Here is a 23,590-nt window from a genome sequence, read left to right on the forward strand (position 1 = left end):
CGAGTTAATTCAACAATTCTTCTCCCCTCAAGTTACCATCTACCGCCATTATTGAGAGTACCACGACGCATGCGCGTGCTTTCTCTGCTTGTAAACAAGCTGCAGCGCATGTGTGTTCTACATCAGCAGCATCATGCACATGCGTCTTGATAACTCAGGGGAGAAGAATTGTTGAATAAAGTTATTTTCGTCTTCTTTGCTCACAAAAAGTATTCTCGTAGCTTTGTAAAATTACGGTTGAACTACTGATGTCACATGGACCATTTTATGAATGTTCTTACTACGTTTCTGTGCCTTGACCCTGGTAGTTCCCTTGCTGTCTATGGAGAGTCAGAAAACTCTTGGATTTCATCAAAAATATCTTAATTTGTGTTCCGAAGATGAACAAAGATCTTACAGGTTTAGAACGACATGAGGGTGAGTAATTAATGACAGAATTTTCATTTTTGGCTATACCTTTAAATGGGACATTGGATGTCCATTTTCCACAAGTTGGTACAATTTTTTAGGGTCTTCATGAAATGTCTGTAATATATTTTAGGTTAAATTTCCTCAACTGTCATGTAAAACAATACCCTCTTCACCTTGTCAAAAACAGCTCTGTTTACAGCGACCCATATCAGTGCTTGTCTCTTTAAATGAAAATGAGCTACTGCTCACCCCGCCCCTCTCTTCCATGGAGCAGGTCGACACAAGACACTTAAAATGCTGCTTTAGACTGGTCTTATTAAAATAGCTAGCTATCTACATAGAAACCAGCTGCAAACTCAAACAGCTCACCGGGTGATAGTTTCAGACTCATACAGCCCATAACAAACTGCCTGCCTGTTTTCTTTTCAGCTTTTCTGAGCTTGCCTACATGCAAGAAACCTGACTAAATGCAAAAGAGCTAAAAAGTGATAATTTCACCCGGTGTCCCCTTTAAAGTGTTTTTCAACAAGTGTCAGAAATCTTCAATGTCAATGTCAATATGTCCACGAATAATAATAATAATTATTATTATTATTATTAATTATTATTAATAATTATTATTATTATCATTATTGTTGAGGCAGTTGTGGCCTAATGTTTAGAGAGTCAGACTTGTAACCCAAAGGTTGCGGGTTCAAGTCTCAGGAATTGTTGGTGGGGGGGGGGAGTGAATAACTAGCGCGCTCTTCCACCCTCAATATCACGACCGAGGTGAGACCCTTGAGCAAGGCATCAAACCCCCAACTGCTCCCCAGGCGCAGCAGCAAAAAATGGCTGCCCACTGCTCCGGGTGTGTGTTCACGGTGTGCGTGCACTTGGATGGGTTAAATGCAGCACACAAATTCCGAGTATGGGTCACTAAAAAAATCTTATTTAAAGTGAATTTTTCATAGGCCTATAATGTTCCCATTTTCTATGAAATATACAAAACTATGAATAATTTTGAGACAAATAAAAAAATACTATAAATACTGTCATCTATAATCAAAAAACTGACAAAATGAGTCAAACAAAAATTTTCTTAAATGTTTTGGGCTTTAAAACAATGAAAATTCATCTGAACTTAAATGGAACATTGGTAAAACAGTCCAGTTTAATTAGCTTGAACTATTTTTATTGATCACTTTCGGTACTGAATTAAATATATTTATATATTTAGATTATTTCTGTCAAATCTATCCACCGTATTGGTTAATTTTTTGTCAGCAATCATGTCTCAGTGCATTGTGGGATTGTTTTATTTTATCATAATGGCAAAGAATCTGCAAATTATTTATAATAACATTTGAATGTTTTAATTCATATAATTCATATTACATATATGTAAACACACTTTCCTTTTTGTGTGAGTGTAGCAGTTCATGGATTTAAAATTATTTTGTGCCCCACAAACTTACCAGACATTCTCTTTACAGTGCAGAATTAAGGAAATGCATCTAAAAAAAATTAATAAAGGCCATTATGCCCTACAGCAGTCAGTATTTAACAGAAACACATTAAGGCATATGGTAGATATCAGAGCATCTGTACTGCAGTTACAAGTTACTGTATACTTGGTGTCAAGGAGTTGGCACTTCTACCACTTACAAATGGGATGAATTAAAATATCAGTTACATGCCATCATATTTCTACAGACTTCATAGTGATATTCTATTATAGTGCAGTGCATTCATGCAATATTTGTGACAGTGTGAAGCTGCTGGTCCCCAAACAATCAAAGGGACTTTAAGAGCAACCCAAAACAAAACAAAAAATCTCAAAGTATAAAAATAGGTCTCTTTGTAATCGTTTTGTGATCTGATCTGTATGGACAATTGAAATAGAAATATCTGTGACATCCTTAATCTAGCCTCCACTGGCACTGCTAATATGTGTAATTTGTCTGTCTTAATAAATGTTTGTAATGGTCTTCATGCACAGTTTGAATGTGACATAATATCCTTAGATTTGAACTCTGGGCGATGTTAAAGTTTGCATTATTTAATTTCAACTATTTTTGCAAAATGGGAATCTAGTAAATACTCTTCTTAATAATAAACCAGTACAGTTATACTCCTAGAGGGTGTTGATTTAATACTTGTGATTTCACTGTGTATTTTAGGCCTCAGCTGCCTGCTAAGGAATCTTTCACGAACACAATATATATGTAGTTTGATAAAACATTTGCCAAGAACATACAAGTGGTAAAAATGTTCATGTGTGACTTTAAGCATGGGATACACAAATGGAAAACGTGTCTTTACTTTTAATCTAGCAGAACTCTACTTTACAAGCAGGGAATGTCTCCTCCTGCATAGCCACAGTGCTGTTGCTGCCTAGGACTGTAATTCCCAGTTGCCGTTGTTTTTCTTGGGTTTCCCGGTACCACTCATGCATCATCATTGATTCAAATGTGGGAATCAGGGTCACCTGGAAGGTAATACAGACTAAGTATGTGACATTATCCTCCTAAAAATGTAGTAGATTTTAAAGCAACAGATTTTTTGGGTCCGCTGTTATATGATGTTCTCAGGCAACAACAGGTATACCTATCTGTGTAGAAGTGTTATGCAAAACATAAGAAAGTGGCTAAACATAAAAAAACTCTACAATTAACTTGCCTTTTTATATATTAACCACAGATGGTGATAGAATTCAGTTTAGGTGCACTACAGAACTCTGGCCTCTCTGTTGCATATATCAACTCATACATACCGGCACATCCTCAGGCCATACAGATTTTCCCTCTAATAATGCGTCCAGAATGGACCTCATCAGGCCTTCCTTGAGTGTGTCATCCCCACTTATTATGTAACACGATGATCGCAAGCGGCCAAAAAACTCAACATCAACAGTGGAAACTGCATGGCTCGATGGAAGGTAAGCCAGGTCCAAGTATACAGAAGTGCCAACCTTGCTACCTGTTGATGAATCAAGACACAGGTCAGTGCCAAATAAATACGTACTTGCATACAACAATGAACAATGTAAAATCAGTTCAAACCTGCTGTTGTGGATCTTTTAGAAGTAGAGCCTGTGCTACGACTAGCCATTATTTCTCCTGCTGAGCTGCTTCTCGAGCCACTAACAGAAGTACCCTGACTTCCAGCTCTGGTTTTGGTGCCTTGTGTTGAAACACTAGAAGATGTTAACCTCTGCGTAACTCCTGCTGCTTTTCTGCCTTTTGTTGCACCAGGCTTTACACCAATAACACGATCAGGCATACAGGCACCAGGCTGAGGTGGAAGTGGAGGTGAGTCTTTCACAGGTGCAGGTGGGGGATCTTTTGGCAAAGAATGATTACCTCTGTAAGAATTCAAACCATCGTTTAGGTTTTCTGTTTGCAGGTGGACTCCACCTTCTTCATCAGAATCCAGAAGTCCATCTGCTGTAATGGATGGGCAATCCTCTACACCCGGATGTACATCTGAGTCTGTTGCGATTGGGAAATAGTCACTGCTAGAAGTGACAAGGGTCTCCTGAACTAGATGAGTGGCCTTGTTACCTGAACATGAAGGTGGAAGGGACTTAGTTGCATCTTGGGAGTGGTCACTATCATCAGAAAGGTTCAATGGGATGGTGTTAATAACACCCAGTGTGAGTGGATCCTCTTGATCAACAACCGGTTTGAAATGTTTAAACTCACATGGAGAAACCAAGCAGAGGTCAACATCATGGGTAGTATCAAGCAAGAGACCCTGAGGTCCAGAAGGACACCCTTCTTGGCAATCGCGAGGTCCACTCTGGGTGTGAGGCTTCTTTAAAGACAAAGACATCCCTACTTTAAAATCAGAATTGACATGGTGTCCACTGGAATAGGATGCTTCGCTGGACTCACTCACTGTTGGCAGCACTTGTTCAAAAGACATTGAAAATGATTCATCAACCTCAGTGGATAGCGGTGAACTTACTTCCGCAGGCATTGAGTGAGTGGTGGTAAAAGTGGAAGATATATCAGGCATTATATCCTTGAAAGAGCTAAGAGACAGGAAGCTAGAATGCTTCTCTTTGGAGGAAGTTGAAATGCTCTCTTGGTTACTTTTAGGGCATCCGGACTCTACTAACTTTGATAATCCCATTTGCTGGCTCTCTGAACCAAGACACATCTTAACCCCAAAACTACTATGATCTTTTGAGGCCCAGGTCTCTTCAGGTGACAAGTGATAAGGAGTATGACCAGCACTATTTGGACCTGATCTAGGAGATGTTAGCGCTAACGTCTTTTCATCAGGACTGACACAAATTTCCTCCTGCCCAATTGTTAAAATATTTTCTTTCAAATCCCCATCAAGCAAAGTATTTTCAGTTGGAGTGAGGTCTAGATTCAAACAGTGCTCATTTTTTATTTTGACAGATGGTCCTGCAGATGCTGCAGCCTTGCTAGGGTTTGCTATGCTGGTACACTGAGACTGCACACTACCCATCGAGACATTTTTCAGGTTCCCAGAGTCAACAGTTTGCCTCTTCACAAGTAATTCATGTTGCTCTTGATCCATTTCCAGAAATGCTGCTGTCATATCTTCTGGTGAAGAGCGATTTACTTCTTCAGAGTCTGTTGACAACTTCTGGTTTTGCTGCTCCTTGTTAGATTTGAAGTTTTTGGATTTGTCTTCTGCCTCTTTGTTCAATTTTGCTTCATTTTTTACATTTCCAGGCTTGTTTGAGTTCAGTAATCCAGTGAAGGTTTTCTTGGTATCTTTCCCAAGAGACTTTCCCTTTTCAGTTTTGCTATCTAACTTTGGTCTTCTCATCGAAGAATCCTTGCTACTTGATATTTTTCTCTGTCCATTTTCTAGTTTCTTTGAGTCTGATATGTTTGTTTTTTCATTGCTCCTGTCCTTAAAAGACTCCTTTCTTGTAACTAGACTTGAGGGTTTATGTTTCACAATGCTTTCTACAGATTTCAACTTTTCTTCACTTTTTGGATCATTCCCATTTATGCCTTTGATTTTGTCTTTTGGTTCTAGATCTCCACGAAGAGCTCGGTCCTTTGAAGCACCATTGCTTGGTCTGGATTCATTTTTACCAGATTTGGGACTATCCTGACTCTCTGCAACTTTTGGATTCTTTTCTGATGTTTCAAAATCTTTGGAGCACACTACAGGCCGCTGGAGAAACTCTAGATGCTTAAGTCTCTCTAGACCATCCATTATCTTTCCTTGTGGTGTAGAGCCAGGGAAGAGAACTCTAATGATTTTCTCCACTGGGTTAGCAGGATGCCAAACAAGCAAAGCACATATAGAGACCAAAGAAGTTAGGTGGCCATCTAAACTCTTGGATTTGGAACTATTATCTGGCCAGCTATTCATGAAAGACTCTACCTCTTTGCTACGTTTGACTGGATTTAAGATGTAAAGTTCAAGACATCCCACTCCCATTTTCTGGAACAGAATTACTGGTTCTATGGGGCCACTTGAATTGCGTAAAAGTGGTTCTGGTGAGATCTTTAGTTTTTCCAAATGCTGTAACATGAGTGCTGCTAGATCACTGCTTCGTAGTACATTAGGATCACCCTGAAGTTTTTTAAGTCTATTTGGGGCATTGAGGAATACCACACCAAGCTCTGGAGAGATTAGATTCTTCACCCATTGCTCCTTTTCCTGTGAGCCAGTTTTATTTTCCTCAAGCTCTGTGACCTTCCTCTCTAACAGGCTGTTAACTCCCGGCAGGTTGTCTGTTCCAACATGTGTAAGCAACACTGAGTCAACACGGTCCAAATGCCTGACGAGCTTCCAGAAGCAAGAGCGTGGATCTGCTCCACCATTGACCAAAACATTGAAGCCATTGACAGCAAAAAAAGCACAGTCGCCTCTCCCTCCTGGAAAGGCATAACAGCACGGACGGCATAGCTTGAGAAATCCCACTGTGCCAGGAGGCTCTAAGAGGTCAAATGGAGACTGTGGCTCGGAGGACTCAAAAAGGTGGTCCATGAACTCCTGAAGGCCCCCCATTTTGGGTAGTATCATTAGAGGATTCACCTTAATGTCAATAATGTTGTGTATGTTGTGCTTCCCTAACACAGAGTTTTTCCATTTTCCAGTTTTAGGGCAGCTTAACGTAAAGTTTGCTTTGCCATGTATGCTAACAGAATTTAACAGATCTTGAATCTGTTGGATATGTACAGAAAACAAGGCATGAATTCAAATATATGTGAAAACAGCTATTATATTACTGCACAACAGAATCATTTATAATGCTCAGAAAAGTCAAACTATATACAAAGATGGATAGTTTTTCAAATCCATAGCTTATGTGAAGACAGTTAAAAGGACACTTAAAACATTAGCATACACTTTTACAGTACGACAAACCTCTTCATCTGAAAAGACCTGGGTGAAATCATTTGGAGTGAACTGCCCCGTGTGCAGGACCAGATCCCCGGAGTCCTCAAGAGACTGTCCGGTGAGCACCAGCAGTTTGTGTCGAGGTATGGATGATATCAAGCTGTGGACCTGAATTACAAAAATATTTATAAATTTCAAAAATATTTCAATCTATATTTAACTATTTAAAAAATTATGTGCATATTACATTTCAATTAAATTTCAATCTGTCATTACTGTAAAATGTGCCTCTACAAAGTATTACAAAATGGAGACTAAATGACTTAAAAGTGTATGAAAACAACAAATGTGCAGATAACATATATACATACAGTACACAAACACACACCCACACATACTTTATTTATATTTATGTATATCTATATATTTTTGTTACGAATGTTTATGTCAAAATAAATGAGAGATTCATCAATCATTCATTTTAAAACATTATTTTGAGTTTGATCAGTTTCAAAAATTTGAATTGGCTATGGTGTTTAATATTGCCAAGGCAATATAAGCCTTAACATGTAATATAATTTGACACTTGTCATTTATTGATTGTCATGTAATAAAAACAAATGGAATTGAGGAAGAAAAGAAGAGATGCCTTTCAGTCACACACCTCAGAGCAGAGAAACCCTTCAGATGGATTTACTACAACTTTAATGTCCAGTACATCTGAACTGAAATGAAATGTCTTCTGACCTATGATGGGATTGTTGGGAGACAGAAAAAATTAAAAAGGGAATTAATCAGAATACACAAATATGCCATGCAGATTTCTCAGTAGCATACATTAATGCATTTCTAATCTACTAATCTTAAAAAAGAATGCACAATTAATTAAGTCAAAGCAAACCTCATTAAATTTTAAAGTGGAAAAAAACTATGCACTATTCTACCATGTAAGCTTGAATATTTGGATATGATGTAATCTTTTTAAATCATGAGCCAAACTTCAGTGTTTTGATACTGACAGTCAATTCTCAACCAGAGTAATAAACATTTAAAAAGTTTTCCCTGAGTATTAGAGCTTCAAAAGGCTATCTACAGTATAGTTTGACAGCAAAATCACTTTCAAAACTACTGCAACAGAACGTTCCACTGCTGTTTTTCCAACAGCAGCCAAAGTCTGAACAATTGCTAGAAAGTACTTCCTTCCCGTCTTTCTGCTGTGTCTACTGAAATAGCAGATTAGCCAACCTACAACTTTTACTGTGAACAGTTTAGACAGTTCTCATTACACAATATACTGTGGGTATAGAAAATAATGCCCCCCTCCCCCCTAACTGTTTGTGGACTGCAGTCTTCGAGTCATTCCACAGATTTTCAGTGGGGTTAAAGTCTGGGCTCTGACTAGGCATTGCAAGGACATTCATCTTTTTCACATTAAACCACTGTGTGTTCAGTTTTGCTGTGTGCTTTGGTGTCATTCTCATGTTTGAAGGTAACCCTTCTTTCCATTGACAACTTTCTGGCAGAGGGCAGCAGATTTTCCTCAAGAATTCGATGGTATTTTGCTCCATCCATTTTCCCTTCTATCCTGACAAATGCTCCAGTCCCTGCTGCAGAGAAACACCCACATAATAAGATATTACCACGACCATGCTTTACTGTAGGAATGCTGTTATTTGGATAGTGAGCTCTATCGGATATCTGCTAGACATATTGTTTGGTGTTAAGGTCAAATAATTCAATTATAGTCTCATCTACCTCAGGATCTTCAAGGTGCTTTTTGGCAAAGCTCAGTCATGACTTCATGTGGCCTTTCTTGAGGAGTGGCCTTTTTCTTGCAATCCTCCCATACAAGCCACATTTGTGGAGAATTTGTGATATTGTTGTCACATGCAAACAATGACCACTCTTTGTCATAAATTCCTGGTAGCCTCTCTGACCAGTTTCGTCCTGGTTCTTTCATCCAGTTTAAAGAGACGTCCTGGTCCAGGGAGGTTCTGTGTTGTACCAAATACCTTCTACTTCTTAATAATAGACTTCACTGTGCTTCTAGGCATTGATAAAGTCTTTGATTTTTTTTTTTGTATCCATCTCCTTACTTGTGCCTATCCACAACTTTATCCCTGAGATCTTTTGATGGGTGCCCATAGTTGATTGTTTGCTTTAGTTGCACTACCAAGGACTGAAATGCTCCAGGAATCAAAATGACCACAGCTGATCATAGTTGAAAGTCAAATGGATTTGTGTGCCATTAAGAAGGTGATTAGCTACACCTGATTGAGTTTACAAGTTATTTTTAGGAGGGGGGTGATCCTTTTTCCAACTCAGTGATTCTGGTTTTTTTTTTCCTGACATTTTGGTGTTATATATTTCACTTGGATGTTATAAGTTGCACTGAGTAAATACAGCTGGTTAAAACAAAAACTGTTTCCGTCTTCGTTTCAGGATGCAAAGCAACAAAATATGATTATTTTAAAGGGGGGTGATTCTTTTCTATACCCACTGTAAATATTAACATGATTATAAATTAATGATTCTGTCCCAGCAGAATCAAAGAGCAAAGCAAAGAGAACATACTTTTGCATTTTTACATCAGAGTGGCTGTAATTAACAGATATTTATTGAGTTTCTACATGTAAACTAAGCAAGGAACAGATTTACATGTTCAGTGGATACTGGAATTTCCCTGTATTTATGATAATCAGCATATTCTGAATAATCTAATTCATTCATGTTAGTTTTCTGCTATTCAGAAAACTAACATGAATTATTTTATGACCTATATTTCTTTTAATATAGGAATATGCCAGTTGTTTACCATTATTTACTGGAATAATGTTGTGCATGCCTGATACTGTATATGGAGCTGTGCTGGGAGTGAACTACACAGTTGCTTCTTTGTTAATTCATAAGATCGCATCCCACACATATATCATGTGCTTCAAATGGGCACCAAAAGATTGCCCAGTGTTCTTTAAAAGTGTAGCCTACTGTACTTGAAGTACATGACTTTCACTTCCTATACAAAAAAAAAGGCAACCCTTACCTCTTATGTCTTTGGATTGATAAGAAGAATGGTGAGAAACGAAGAGCTTCAGCTGCTCATCCAAATTACACACTGTCAGGTCCACATCCCATGCACGGATACCTGTGTTAAAAGGATGAAAATATATGTAAAATTTAATATAAAATCAAAACTCAGTATATTAAAACGTGCAAATGTATTTTTTAAACTTACTGTACTGGATTTATTATTAAAAACAATAAACGTTGATTTGAGACAAAGCAGGCTAAACCCCCCAGAGCAAAAGCATTTCAGTCAGCATATAACTGAAACATCATGTGAGACACAATATGGCTTTATGTGAAACACAATGTGGCTTTCAGAGACAAATGAGATGGTGGCTGACTGGCCCTCAAAAAAGCATCGTTTTGTGGCACTGGTCTTCGGTACTCATAAAATATAAAAGCCTCTGAACAACATGTTCTCATCTCTTATAACCAAAAAAAGAAGCAAAAAAGAAGAAATAAGAAAACATCTAACAGTGTTGGCATAAATACATTTTTTTTTTTAAAAATCAGGTAAATTTCTTGATATGGATAGGAAGGAACAGGTGGACTGACAATAAACTAAATTGTAATATTATTAAGTAAAATTTAAAGCCTGACAAATTACTCCTGTGTAAGGCAAAACTTAAATAAGTTTTTTTCCCCCTACATATTTGCTTTAATTTAATTTTACTGTGAACTGGTAATCATCTTTCTTTGTAGACAAATTTCCATTTTTGCCTGATCACTACCATGGAGACAGGCTATTTGATTGCCCACACATCTGTCAACATTTGATGTCGTTAAAGCCTTATATAGTCACATTAAAATGTTATGTGGAATGTGGAAGACTGTCTTGCTGGAAAATCCATCTTAAGCTGGTAGCTGTATTTTGTAGCATGTAGCTGGTTTTTAGCTGGTCTAAGATTATTATTATTTGTCAAGCTTAGACCACCTAGACAGCAGTGTTCAGAGCTACTAGATTAAGGTAGAATTCTCATCAGGCTAATGATGGCCACTAAAAGATACATGCAAGCAAAAAACGATCTCTGAGGTGGGTGTAAACGTCCAGATCCGAGTCTAAACTGTTGGGCAAATGACTTAAACGACACATTCGTTTTTATATAGTTAATCACATACTGAACATGTAAAGCAAATGTAGTTAAGCATACAGGAAAGGCTGATGCTCAAGAAAGCTATTTTTTGATGTTTACGATATGATTCTATAACACTGCAGTGCAGGAAACAGCTGGAGGCTACGAATGTTTTACCAGAATAAACATGATATTATTGTTTAAATGCTAATGTATACACTGTATCCTACCAATATATATTCTCATGTATTGCTCAACGCGAGAGAAACTGTCTGGCGCAGTAAGTTACATTGTGTGACTGTGCTTCACCAGGCAACCAGTAAATCTTAAAATCAAAAGAATGAAATATCCAGAATGCTCGCAACCTGTTCTACAACATACAAATACGAAGTATAATGCTAATCTCTAATGTAATATTATTAAAAACATTGATTAACGTTGTTATTATTTAATTCTTTTAAATCCAAATTGTAAAAAAGCAATACCTCGTTCAATCTCCACCACAATATAGTCCAGTAAATGCGGTCTATAGAGCGCACCGATGACAATCAACATTGAGTATTTGTCATTGCTGAATCCAGGATGGGCTGTCAGGTCCTCCGATTACTGCGGTCAAGCCAGCCGCCAAGTCGAAAAGCACAGTCAATCTAGCCGCCACGTTATTTTGAGGGTCGCGTATAAACTGCCTATTACGGTAAAACCGTCAGAAAACTGATCTGGATGCAGCGCTCTTCCAGCGAACGCGATTTTTCCCAACACACAGTACGTAACTGTCTGATGTTGAATACCCAAATAAAAGCCCTCCAATACACATATTACAAAATAAAAGCAAGAATATATGCTTGCTGCATCTATATATTTAAAAAACATATAAAAATAAAAGTTCTAGATTGCACAGACCACGTTCACCTCAGATTGAGAGTACACCTTGCCACAGTGTCAGCTGCGTCGTTTCAGGACTGTCTGATGTGGAATTACAAAATAAGAGCCTCCCAAATCTCATAAATAATCTGCTGCATCTCTACTTTCAAAAATCTATAAAAATAAAAGTTATAGATTGCACAGACCACTTTCACCTCAGATTGAGAGTACACCTTGCCACAGTGTCAACTGCATCGTTTCAGGACTGTCTGATTTGGAATTACAAAATAAGAGCATCCCAAATCTCATAAATAAGCTGCTCCATCTATTTTGAAAAATCTATAAAAATAAAAGTTCTAGATTGCACAGACCACTTTCACCTCAGATTGAGAGTACACCTTGCCACAGTGTCAACTGCGTCGTTTCAGGACTGTCTGATGTGGAATTACAAAATAAGAGCCTCCCAAATCTCATAAATAAGCTGCTCCATCTATTTTGAAAAATCTATAAAAATAAAAGTTCTAGATTGCACAGACCACTTTCACCTCAGATTGAGAGTACACCTTTCCACAGTGTCAACTGCGTCGTTTCAGGACTGTCTGATGTGGAATTACAAAATAATAGCCTCCCAAATCTCATAAATAATCTGCTGCATCTCTACTTTCAAAAATCTATCAAAATAAAAGTTACTGATTGCACAGACCACTTTCACCTCAGATTGAGAGTACACCTTCCCACAGTGTCAGCTGCATCGTTTCAGGACTGTCTGATGTGGAATTACAAAATAAGAGCATCCCAAATCTCATAAATAATCTGCTGCATCTCTACTTTCAAAAATCTATAAAAATTAAAGTTATGAATTGCACAAACCAGTTCCACCTCAGATTGAGAGTACACCTTCCCGCAGTGTCACCTGCTTCGTTTCAGGACTGTCTGATGTGGAATTACAAAATAAGAGCATCCCAAATCTCATAAATAAGCTGCTGCATCTCTACTTTTAAAAATCTATAAAAATAAAAGTTATAGATTGCACAGACCACTTTCACCTCAGATTGAGAGTACACCTTCCCACAGTATCAGCTGCGTAATTTCAGGACTGTCTGATGTGGAATTACAAAATAAGAGCCTCCCAAATTTCATAAATAAGATGCTAAATCTCTACTTTCAAAAAATCTATAAAAATAAAAGTTCTTGATTGCACAGACCCATTCCACCTCAGATTGAGAGTACACCTTCCCACAGTGTCAGCTGCGTCGTTTCAGGACTGTCTGATGTGGAATTACAAAATAAGAGCCTCCCAAATCTCATAAATAAGATGCTAAATCTCTACTTTCAAAAATATATAAAAATAAAAGTTCTTGATTGCACAAACCCATTCCACCTCAGATTGAGACTACACCTTGCCACAGTGTCAGCTGCGTAATTTCAGGACTGTCTGATGTGGAATTACAAAATAAGACCCTCCCAAATCTCATAAATAATCTGCTGCATCTCTAAAAAAAATCTATAAAAATAAAAGTTATAGATTGCACAGACCACTTTCACCTCAGATTGAGAGTACACCTTCCCACAGTATCAGCTGCGTAATTTCAGGACTGTCTGATGTGGAATTACAAAATAAGAGCCTCCCAAATTTCATAAATAAGATGCTAAATCTCTACTTTCAAAAATCTATAAAAATAAAAGTTCTTGATTGCACAGACCCATTCCACCTCAGATTGAGAGTACACCTTGCCACAGTGTCAGCTGCGTCGTTTCAGGACTGTCTGATGTGGAATTACAAAATAAGAGCCTCCCAAATCTCATAAATAAGATGCTAAATCTCTACTTTCAAAAATATATAAAAATAAAAGTTCTTGATTGCACAGACCCATTCCACCTCAGATTGAGACTACACCTTGCCACAGTGTCAGCTGCGTAATTTCAGGACTGTCTGATATGGAATTACAAAATAAGAGCCTCCCAAATCTCATAAATAATCTGCTGCATCTCTAAAAAAAATCTATAAAAATAAAAGTTATAGATTGCACAGACCCATTCCACCTCAGATTGAGAGTACACCTTCCCACAGTGTCAGCTGCATAATTTCAGGACTGTCTGATGTGGAATTACAAAATAAGAGCCTCCCAAATCTCATATATAAGATGCTGCATCTCTACTTTAAAAAAAATCTATAAAAATAAAAGTTATAGATTGCACAGACCACTTTCACCTCAGATTGAGAGTACACCTTGCCACAGTATCAGCTGCTTAATTTCAGGACTGTCTGATGTGGAATTACAAAATAAGAGCCTCCCAAATTTCATAAATAAGCTGCTAAATCTCTACTTTCAAAAATCTATAAAAAAAAAGTTCTTGATTGCACAGACCCATTCCACCTCAGATTGAGATTACACCTTGCCACAGTGTCAGCTGCGTCGTTTCAGGACTGTCTGATGTGGAATTACAAAATAAGAGCCTCCGAAATCTCATAAATAAACTGCTGCATCTCTACTTTAAAAAATCTATAAAAAATAAAAGTTGTAGATTGCACAGACCAGTTCCATCCCAGATTGAGAGTACACCTTGCCACAGTGTCAGCTGCATCGTTTCAGGATTGTCTGATGTGGAATTACAAAATAAGAGCCTCCCAAATCTCATAAATAAACTGCTTCATCTATACCTTTAAAAAAATATATAAAAATAAAAGTTATGGATTGCACAAACCAGTTTCCACCTCAGATTGAGAGTACACCTTGACACAGTGTCAGCTGCGTGCGTCGTTTCAGGACTGTCTGATGTGGGATTACAAAATAAGAGCCTCCAAAATCTCATAAATAAGATGTTGCATCTCTACTTTAAAAAATCTATAAAAATAAAAGTTCTTGATTGCACAGACCAGTTCCACCTCAGATTGAGAGTACACCTTGCCACAGTGTCAGCTGCATTCGTTTTCAGGACTGTCTGATGTGTGGAATTACAAAATAAGAGCCTCCCCTCCCAAAAATCTCATAAATAATCTGCTGCATCTCTACTTTTAAAAAATCTATAAAAAATAAAAGTTATGATTGCACAGACCACGTTCAACTCAGATTAAGAGTACACCTTGCCACAGTGTCAGCTGCATCGTTTCAGGACTGTCTGATGTGGAATTACAAAATAAGAGCCTCCCAAATCTCATAAATAAGATGCTGCATCTCTACTTTAAAAAAATATATAAAAATAAAAGTTATGGATTGCACAGACCACTTCCACCTCAGATTGAGAGTACACCTTGCCACAGTGTCAGCTGCATCGTTTTCAGGACTGTCTGATGTGGAATTACAAAATAAGAGCCTCCCAAATCTCATAAATAAATGCTGCATCTCTACTTTAAAAAAAATATATAAAAATAAAAGTTATGGATTGCACAGACCCATTCCACCTCAGATTGAGAGTACACCTTGGCACAGTGTCAGCTGTGTCGTTTCAGGACTGTCTGATGTGGAATTACAAAATAAGAGCCTCCAAAATCTCATAAATAAGATGCTGCATCTCTACTTTAAAAAAAAGATATAAAAAATAAAAGTTTTGATTGCACAGACCAGTTCCACTTCAGATTGAGAGTACACCTTGACACAGTGTCAGCTGCAGCTTTCAGGACTGTCTGATGTTCAGGACCTCCCAAATCTCATAAATGTGCTGCATTTTTAAAATATATAAAAAATGAAAGTTAGGATTGCACAAACCAGTTCCACCTCAGATTGAGAGTACACCTCCACAGTGTCAGCTGCATAATTTCAGGATTGTCTGATGTGGAATTACAAAATAAGAGCCTCCAAAATCTCTAAATTGCATCTCTCTACTTTAAAAAAAAAATATATAAAAATAAAAGTTATAGATTGCACAGACCCATTCCACCTCAGATTGAGAGTACACCTTCCCACAGTGTCAGCTGCGTAATTTCAGGACTGTCTGATGTGGAATTACAAAATAAGAGCCTCCCAAATCTCATTGCTGTTCAAAATAAAAAATCTCATAAATAACACTGCTTCATCTCTACTTTAAAAATATATATAAAAAAAATCTCTACTTTAAAAAATATATAAAATAAAAGTTATGGATTGCACAAACCAGTTCCACCTCAGATTGAGAGTACACCTTGCCACAGTGTCAGCTGCATCGTTTCAGGACTGTCTGGTGTGGAATTTCAAAATAAGAGCCTCCCAAATCTCATAACTTCACTGCTTCATCTCTAATTTAAAAAATATATTAAAAATAAAACTTATGGATTGCACAAACCAGTTCCACCTCAGATTGAGAGTACACCTTGCCACAGTGTCAGCTGCGTCGTTTCAGGACTGTCTGATGTGGAATTACAAAATAAGAGCCTCCCAAATCTCATAAATAAACTGCTTCATCTCTACTTTAAAAAATATATAAAAATAAAAGTTCTTGATTGCACAAACCAGTTCCACCTCAGATTGAGAGTACACCTTGCCACAGTGTCAGCTGCATCGTTTCAGGACTGTCTGATGTGGAATTACAAAATAAGATCCTCCCAAATCTCATAAATAAACTGCTTCATCTCTACTTTAAAAAATATATAAAAATAAAACTTATGGATTGCACAAACCAGTTCCACCTCAGATTGAGAGTACACCTTCCCACAGTGTCAGCTGCATCGTTTCAGGACTGTCTGATGTGGAATTATAAAATAAGTGTCCCCCAAAACGCACAACGTTTTGTCTCTACGTTAATAAAGCTCACACACCTCCACTGCCCCCCCCAAACACAGTTGATTGTACATTTTCTCAAAATGTCACTCATTCCATGTCACAAAAAACCCATGTTTCATTACAATACAAATATTCTTTGAAGACTTCAGTCCATGTTTTAATAAATGTAAATACCTGTTTTTAGAAGCAGCTGTGGTCTAATGGTTAGAGAATTGGACTTGTAACCAGAAGGTCGCAGTTTCTAGTCTCGGTGCTGGGAGGAGTTGTAGGTGGGAGGAAGTGAATGAACAGCGCTCTCTTCCACCCTCAATACCCATGGCTGAAGTGCCCTTGAGCAAGGAACTGAACCCCCAGTTGCTCCCCGGGCGCTGGATATAGCTGCCCACTGCTCCGGGTGTGTGTTCACGGTGTGTTCACTTCTCACTGCTGTGTGTGTGCACTTGGATGGGTTAAAAGCAGAGCACCAATTTCGAGTATGGGTTACCATACTTGACAAATGTCACGACTTTCACTTTCTGTTTCAGACAAAATAATGCCTAAGGCAGAAGAGATGACAGAAGTTGCACAATGATGCAAACATCTTACTTGATCTGAAGTTGTACAGTTAGTTGCACTCAGATGTGAACAATGGTCAGAAGAGACTTCCATTTCTATATCTTTTGTGCGTATGACTATCCATCGAGCATTTTTTGGACACAGAAATATTTTTGGTGTACATTTATTAGTGCAATATAAATGTCATTAAGATATGAAACGTCTAGATGTAAATACAGTTATATCTTTTGCATCACATAATGTAATACTGATGTTATTGCTGATGGTCAAGAAGTGTGTGTCTGTCATTGCTCATCAATGTTTCTTCAAGTTCAGTTCATGTGCCCATTGGAAGCTTTCTTCTCTCTTCTCTCTGACCTGTACTCCCTAAATATCAAATATGTTAAACATATATTTCCAACCTTGACCATGCCTCATAACTGTGAACACACAAATATGTGCTGTGTACAAATCTCTGGTACTCTCCATGGTACTTATGTAAACAGTGGTTTTGTCAGCTCACCTTTGTGATTCTGTTTTCTGTGTTTGTGGCTGATGTTTTTGTGTAGGGTAATAAAGAAGGCCTGTAAATGACATAACGTAGAGCCTATGCGTATTAAGAATACAGAATACACCTTAATTTTTTATATACCATTACTCAACAAAAGTCAACAAATACCTAACATTCTGATGATTTAAAATGAAATAATAATAACAATATTAAATAAAAACATAACATTTTTGGGTTTTCTGAACCAGTTTCTGAACCATTTTTTGGTGTTAACATCGGTTTCATATATGACCTCCTACCTTGTTATTCATATATCTATATCTATCTATCTATCTATCTATCTATCTATCTATCTATACACACACACACACACACACACACACACACATACATATATATATATATATATATATATATATACATACATACATATATATATATACATAATTTTTGCTATATGGAATGCAAAAACTTTGAAGCTCAGTATCTCAAAACTGCTCAGAACGCAGATATAACCTTATCATCACCTTGGAATAATAAGGTTATATCTGTGTTCTGAGCAGTTTTGAGATACTGAGCTTCAAAGTTTTTGCATTCCATATAGCAAAAATTATGTATATATATATATGTATATATATATATATATATACAAAAAGATATATATATATAAAATTTATTTTTATTATTATTATAGATAGATAGATAGATAGATAGATAGATAGATAGATAGATAGATATAGATATATGAATAACAAGGTAGGAGGTCATATATGAAACCGATGTTAACACCAAAAAATGGTTCAGAAACTGGTTCAGAAAACCCAAAATGTTATGTTTTTATTTAATATTGTTATTATTATTTCATTTTAAATCATCAGAATGTTAGGTATTTGTTGACTTTTGTTGAGTAATGGTATATAAAAAATTAAGGTGTATTCTGTATTCTTAATACGCATAGGCTCTACGTTATGTCATTTACAGGCCTTCTTTATTACCCTACACAAAAACATCAGCCACAAACACAGAAAACAGAATCACAAAGGTGAGCTGACAAAACCACTGTTTACATAAGTACCATGGAGAGTACCAGAGATTTGTACACAGCACATATTTGTGTGTTCACAGTTATGAGGCATGGTCAAGGTTGGAAATATATGTTTAACATATTTGATATTTAGGGAGTACAGGTCAGAGAAAAGAGAGAAGAAAGCTTCCAATGGGCACATGAACTGAACTTGAAGAAACATTGATGAGCAATGACAGACACACACTTCTTGACCATCAGCAATAACATCAGTATTACATTATGTGATGCAAAAGATATAACTGTATTTACATCTAGACGTTTCATATCTTAATGACATTTATATTTGCACTAATAAATGTACACCAAAAATATTTCTGTGTCCAAAAAATGCTCGATGGATAGTCATACGCACAAAAGATATAGAAATGGAAGTCTCTTCTGGCCATTGTTCACATCTGAGTGCAACTAACTGTACAACTTCAGATCAAGTAAGATGTTTGCATCATTGTGCAACTTCTGTCATCTCTTCTGCCTTAGGCATTATTTTGTCTGAAACAGAAAGTGAAAGTGAAAGTCGTGACATTTGTCAAGTATGGTAACCCATACTCGAAATTGGTGCTCTGCTTTTAACGCATCCAAGTGCACACACACAGCAGTGAGAAGTGAACACACCGTGAACACACACCCGGAGCAGTGGGCAGCTATATCCAGCGTCCGGGGAGCAACTGGGGGTTCAGTTCCTTGCTCAAGGGCACTTCAGCCATGGGTATTGAGGGTGGAAGAGAGAGCGCTGTTCATTCACTTCCTCCCACCTACAACTCCTCCCAGCACCGAGACTCGAACCTGCGACCTTCTGGTTACAAGTCCAATTCTCTAACCATTAGACCACAGCTGCTTCTAAAAACAGGTATTTACATTTATTAAAACATGGACTGAAGTCTTCAAAGAATATTTGTATTGTAATGAAACATGGGTTTTTTGTGACATGGAATGAGTGACATTTTGAGAAAATGTACAATCAACTGTGTTTGGGGGGGCAGTGGAGGTGTGTGAGCTTTATTAACGTAGAGACAAAACGTTGTGCGTTTTGGGGGACACTTATTTTATAATTCCACATCAGACAGTCCTGAAACGATGCAGCTGACACTGTGGGAAGGTGTACTCTCAATCTGAGGTGGAACTGGTTTGTGCAATCCATAAGTTTTATTTTAATATATATTTTTAAAGTAGAGATGAAGCAGTTTATTTATGAGATTTGGGAGGCTCTTATTTTGTAATTCCACATCAGACAGTCCTGAAACGATGCAGCTGACACTGTGTCAAGGTGTACTCTCAATCTGAGGTGAAACTGGTTTGTGCAATCAAGAACTTTTATTTTTATATATTTTTTAAAGTAGAGATGAAGCAGTTTATTTATGAGATTTGGGAGGCTCTTATTTTGTAATTCCACATCAGACAGTCCTGAAACGACGCAGCTGACACTGTGGCAAGGTGTACTCTCAATCTGAGGTGGAACTGGTTTGTGCAATCCATAACTTTTATTTTTATATATTTTTTAAATTAGAGATGAAGCAGTGTAGTTATGAGATTTGGGAGGCTCTTATTTTGAAATTCCACACCAGACAGTCCTGAAACGACGCAGCTGACACTGTGTACTCTCAAGAGGTGGAACTGGGTTTGTGCAATCCATAACTCAGATTTGGGAGGCTCTTATTTTTGAGACAGTCCTGAAACGACTGCAGCTGACACTGTGGCAAGGTGTACTCTCAATGCTGACTGCAGGCAAGGTGGAAGTTGTACTCTCAATCTGAGGTGCAATCCATAACTTTTATTTTTATATATTTTTTAAAGTAGAGATGAAGCAGTTTATTTATGAGATTTGGGAGGCTCTTATTTTGTAATTCCACATCAGACAGTCCTGAAACGATGCAGCTGACACTGTGGCAACCTGTACAATCAATAACATTTTAAAATGGTCTGTGCAATCTATAACTTTTATTTTTATAGATTTTTTAAAGTAGAGATGAAGCAGTTTATTTATGAGATTTGGGAGGCTCTTATTTTGAAATTCCACACCAGACAGTCCTGAAACGACGCAGCTGACACTGTGGCAAGGTGTACTCTCAATCTGAGGTGGAACTGGTTTGTGCAATCCATAACTTTTATTTTTATATATTTTTTAGAGATGAAGCAGTTTAGTTATGAGATTTGGGAGGCTCTTATTTTGAAATTCCACATCAGACAGTCCTGAAACGACGCAGCTGACACTGTGGCAAGGTGTACTCTCAATGTGAGGTGGAACTGGTTTGTGCAATCCATAACTTTTATTTTTATATATTTTTTAAAGTAGAGATGCAGCAGTTTAGTTATGAGATTTGGGAGGCTCTTATTTTGTAATTCCACATCAGACAGTCCTGAAACGATGCAGCTGACACTGTGGTAAGGTGTACTCTCAATCTGAGGTGGAACTGGTTTGTGCAATCCATAACTTTTATTTTTATATATTTTTTAAATTAGAGATGAAGCAGTTTAGTATGAGATTTGGGAGGCTCTTATTTTGTAATTCCACATCAGACAGTCCTGAAACGACGCAGCTGACACTGTGGCAAGGTGTACTCTCAATCTGAGGTGGAAAGGTTTGTGCAATCCATAACTTTTATTTTTATATATTTTTTAAAGTAGAGATGCAGCAGTTTATTTATGAGATTTGGGAGGCTCTTATTTTGTAATTCCATATCAGACAGTCCTGAAATTACGCAGTCCTGTGGCAAGGTGTAGTCGAGAGGTGGAATGCTGTGCACAAGAACTTGTGAAAGTAGAGATTTAGCAATTTATGAGATTTGGGAGGCTCTCATTTTGTAATTCCACATCAGACAGTCCTGAAAAATGGTGATACTGTGGCAAGGTGTACTCTCATCTGAGGTAAGTGGTCTGTGCAATCTATAACTTTATTTTTATATTTTTTAAATTAGAGATGAAGCAGTTTAGTTATGAGATTTGGGAGGCTCTTATTTTGAAACTCCACATCAGACAGTCCTGAAACGATGCAGCTGACACAAGGTGTACTCTCAATCTGAGGTGGAACTGGTTTGTGCAATCCATAACTTTTATTTTTATATATTTTTTAAATTAGAGATGAAGCAGTTTATTTATGAGATTTGGGAGGCTCTTATTTTGTAATTCCACATCAGACAGTCCTGAAATTACGCAGCTGACACTGTGGCAAGGTGTAGTCTCAATCTGAGGTGGAATGGGTTTGTGCAATCCATAATTTTTATTTTTATATATTTTTTAAAGTAGAGATTAAGCAGTTTATTTATGAGATTTGGGAGGCTCTTATTTTGTAATCCCACATCAGACAGCCCTGAAATGATGCAGCTGACACTGTGGCAATGTGTACTCTCAATCTGAGGTGGAACTGGTCTGTGCAATCTATAACTTTTATTTTTATATATATTTTTTAAGTAGAGATGAAGCAGTTTATTTATGAGATTTGGGAGGCTCTTATTTTGAAATTCCACACCAGACAGTCCTGAAACGATGCAGCTGACACTGTGGGCAAGGTGTACTCTCAATCTGAGGTGGAACTGGTTTGTGCAATCCATAACTTTTATTTTTATATATTTTTTAAAGTAGAGCTGAAGCAGTTTATTTATGAGATTTGGGAGGCTCTTATTTTGTAATTCCACATCAGACAGTCCTGAAACGACACAGCTGACACTGTGCCAAGGTGTACTCTCAATCTGAGGTGGAACTGGTTTGTGCAATCCATAACTTTTATTTTTATATATTTTTTAATGTAGAGATGCAGCAGTTTATTTATGAGATTTGGGAGGCTCTTATTTTGTAATTCCACATCAGACAGTCCTGAAATTACGCAGCTGACACTGTAGCAAGGTGTAGTCTCAATCTGAGGTGGAATGGGTCTGTGCAATCAAGAACTTTTATTTTTATATATTTTTGAAAGTAGAGATTTAGCATCTTATTTATGAGATTTGGGAGGCTCTTATTTTGTAATTCCACATCAGACAGTCCTGAAATGATGCAGCTGATACTGTGGCAAGGTGTACTCTCAATCTGAGGTGAAAGTGGTCTGTGCAATCTATAACTTTTATTTTTATATATTTTTGAAAGTAGAGATGAAGCAGTTTATTTACGAGATTTGGGAGGCTCTTATTTTGAAATTCCACATCAGACAGTCCTAAAACGACGCAGCTGACACTGTGGCAAGGTGTACTCTCAATCTGAGGTGGAACTGGTTTGTGCAATCCATAACTTTTATTTTTATATATTTTTTAAAGTAGAGATGAAGCAGTTTATTTATGAGATTTTGGAGGCTCTTATTTTGTAATTCCACATCAGACAGTCCTGAAACGACGCAGCTGATACTGTGGCAAGGTGTACTCTCAATCTGAGGTGGAACTGGTCTGTGCAATCCATAACTTTTATTTTTATATGTTTTTAAATATATAGATGCAGCAAGCGTATATTCTTGCTCTTATTTTGTAATGTGTGTATTGGAGGGCTTTTATTTTGGTATTCAACATCAGACAGTTACGGACTGTGTGTTGGGAAAAAACGCGTTCGCTGGAAGAGCGCTGCATCCAGATCAGTTTTCTGACGGTTTTACCGTAATAGGCAGTTTATACGCGACCCTCAAAATAACGTGACGGCTAGATTGACTGTGCTTTTCGACTTGGCGGCTGGCTTGACCGCAGTCATCTGATTTCATCTCTGCCGTTAGACCCGACGCCATGTTGGAAAGTTATTCTTATGATGTAATACAATAACAATCAAGCATGATTGAAGGAACAGGCGGATAATTTGAATGGAACTGCAGCTGACCAATCGAAGCGGGTATTCAGACCCCCTTGTTGCATGCATCACTATTATCAGCAATCTGAAATATATATATATATATATATATATATATATATATTATATATATATATATATATATATATATATATATATATATATATATATAAATATATTCACATATATTTCAGATAAACACATAAACATACACACACATATATAAGTAGTGCATTTAACACCCTATATAATGATATTTATCGGTGAGTGA

General features: G+C 37.2%; 1 protein-coding gene across 1 annotated transcript; it reads right to left on the minus strand.

Moving 5' to 3' along the window:
- Positions 1–1,740: 1,740 nt before the first annotated feature.
- On the minus strand, positions 1,741–23,378 carry LOC109056749 (microtubule-associated protein 1S-like). The gene is made up of 8 exons (XM_042776642.1): positions 23,233–23,378; positions 11,360–11,479; positions 9,779–9,880; positions 7,400–7,482; positions 6,763–6,903; positions 3,456–6,558; positions 3,167–3,372; positions 1,741–2,881 (listed from the first exon to the last, which is right to left on the minus strand). Exons 1-8 carry the CDS (start codon positions 23,258–23,260, stop codon positions 2,723–2,725), a joined length of 3,942 nt encoding a protein of 1,313 aa, XP_042632576.1. The 5' UTR covers positions 23,261–23,378; the 3' UTR covers positions 1,741–2,722.
- Positions 23,379–23,590: the final 212 nt, after the last annotated feature.

This window comes from Cyprinus carpio, chromosome A2 (assembly GCF_018340385.1).
Source record: "Cyprinus carpio isolate SPL01 chromosome A2, ASM1834038v1, whole genome shotgun sequence".
Taxonomy (NCBI): Eukaryota; Metazoa; Chordata; class Actinopteri; order Cypriniformes; family Cyprinidae; genus Cyprinus; species Cyprinus carpio.

Coding starts and splice junctions, on each gene's coding strand:
- LOC109056749 (XM_042776642.1), bottom strand. CDS start 23,260: ATGGCGTCGGGTCTAACGGCAGAGATGA. Junction 6,904..7,399: donor AAGGGTTTCTCTGCTCTGAG/GTGTGTGACTGA, acceptor TTTGTAATTCAG/GTCCACAGCTTGATATCATC. Junction 2,882..3,166: donor TATGGCCTGAGGATGTGCCG/GTATGTATGAGT, acceptor ATTACCTTCCAG/GTGACCCTGATTCCCACATT.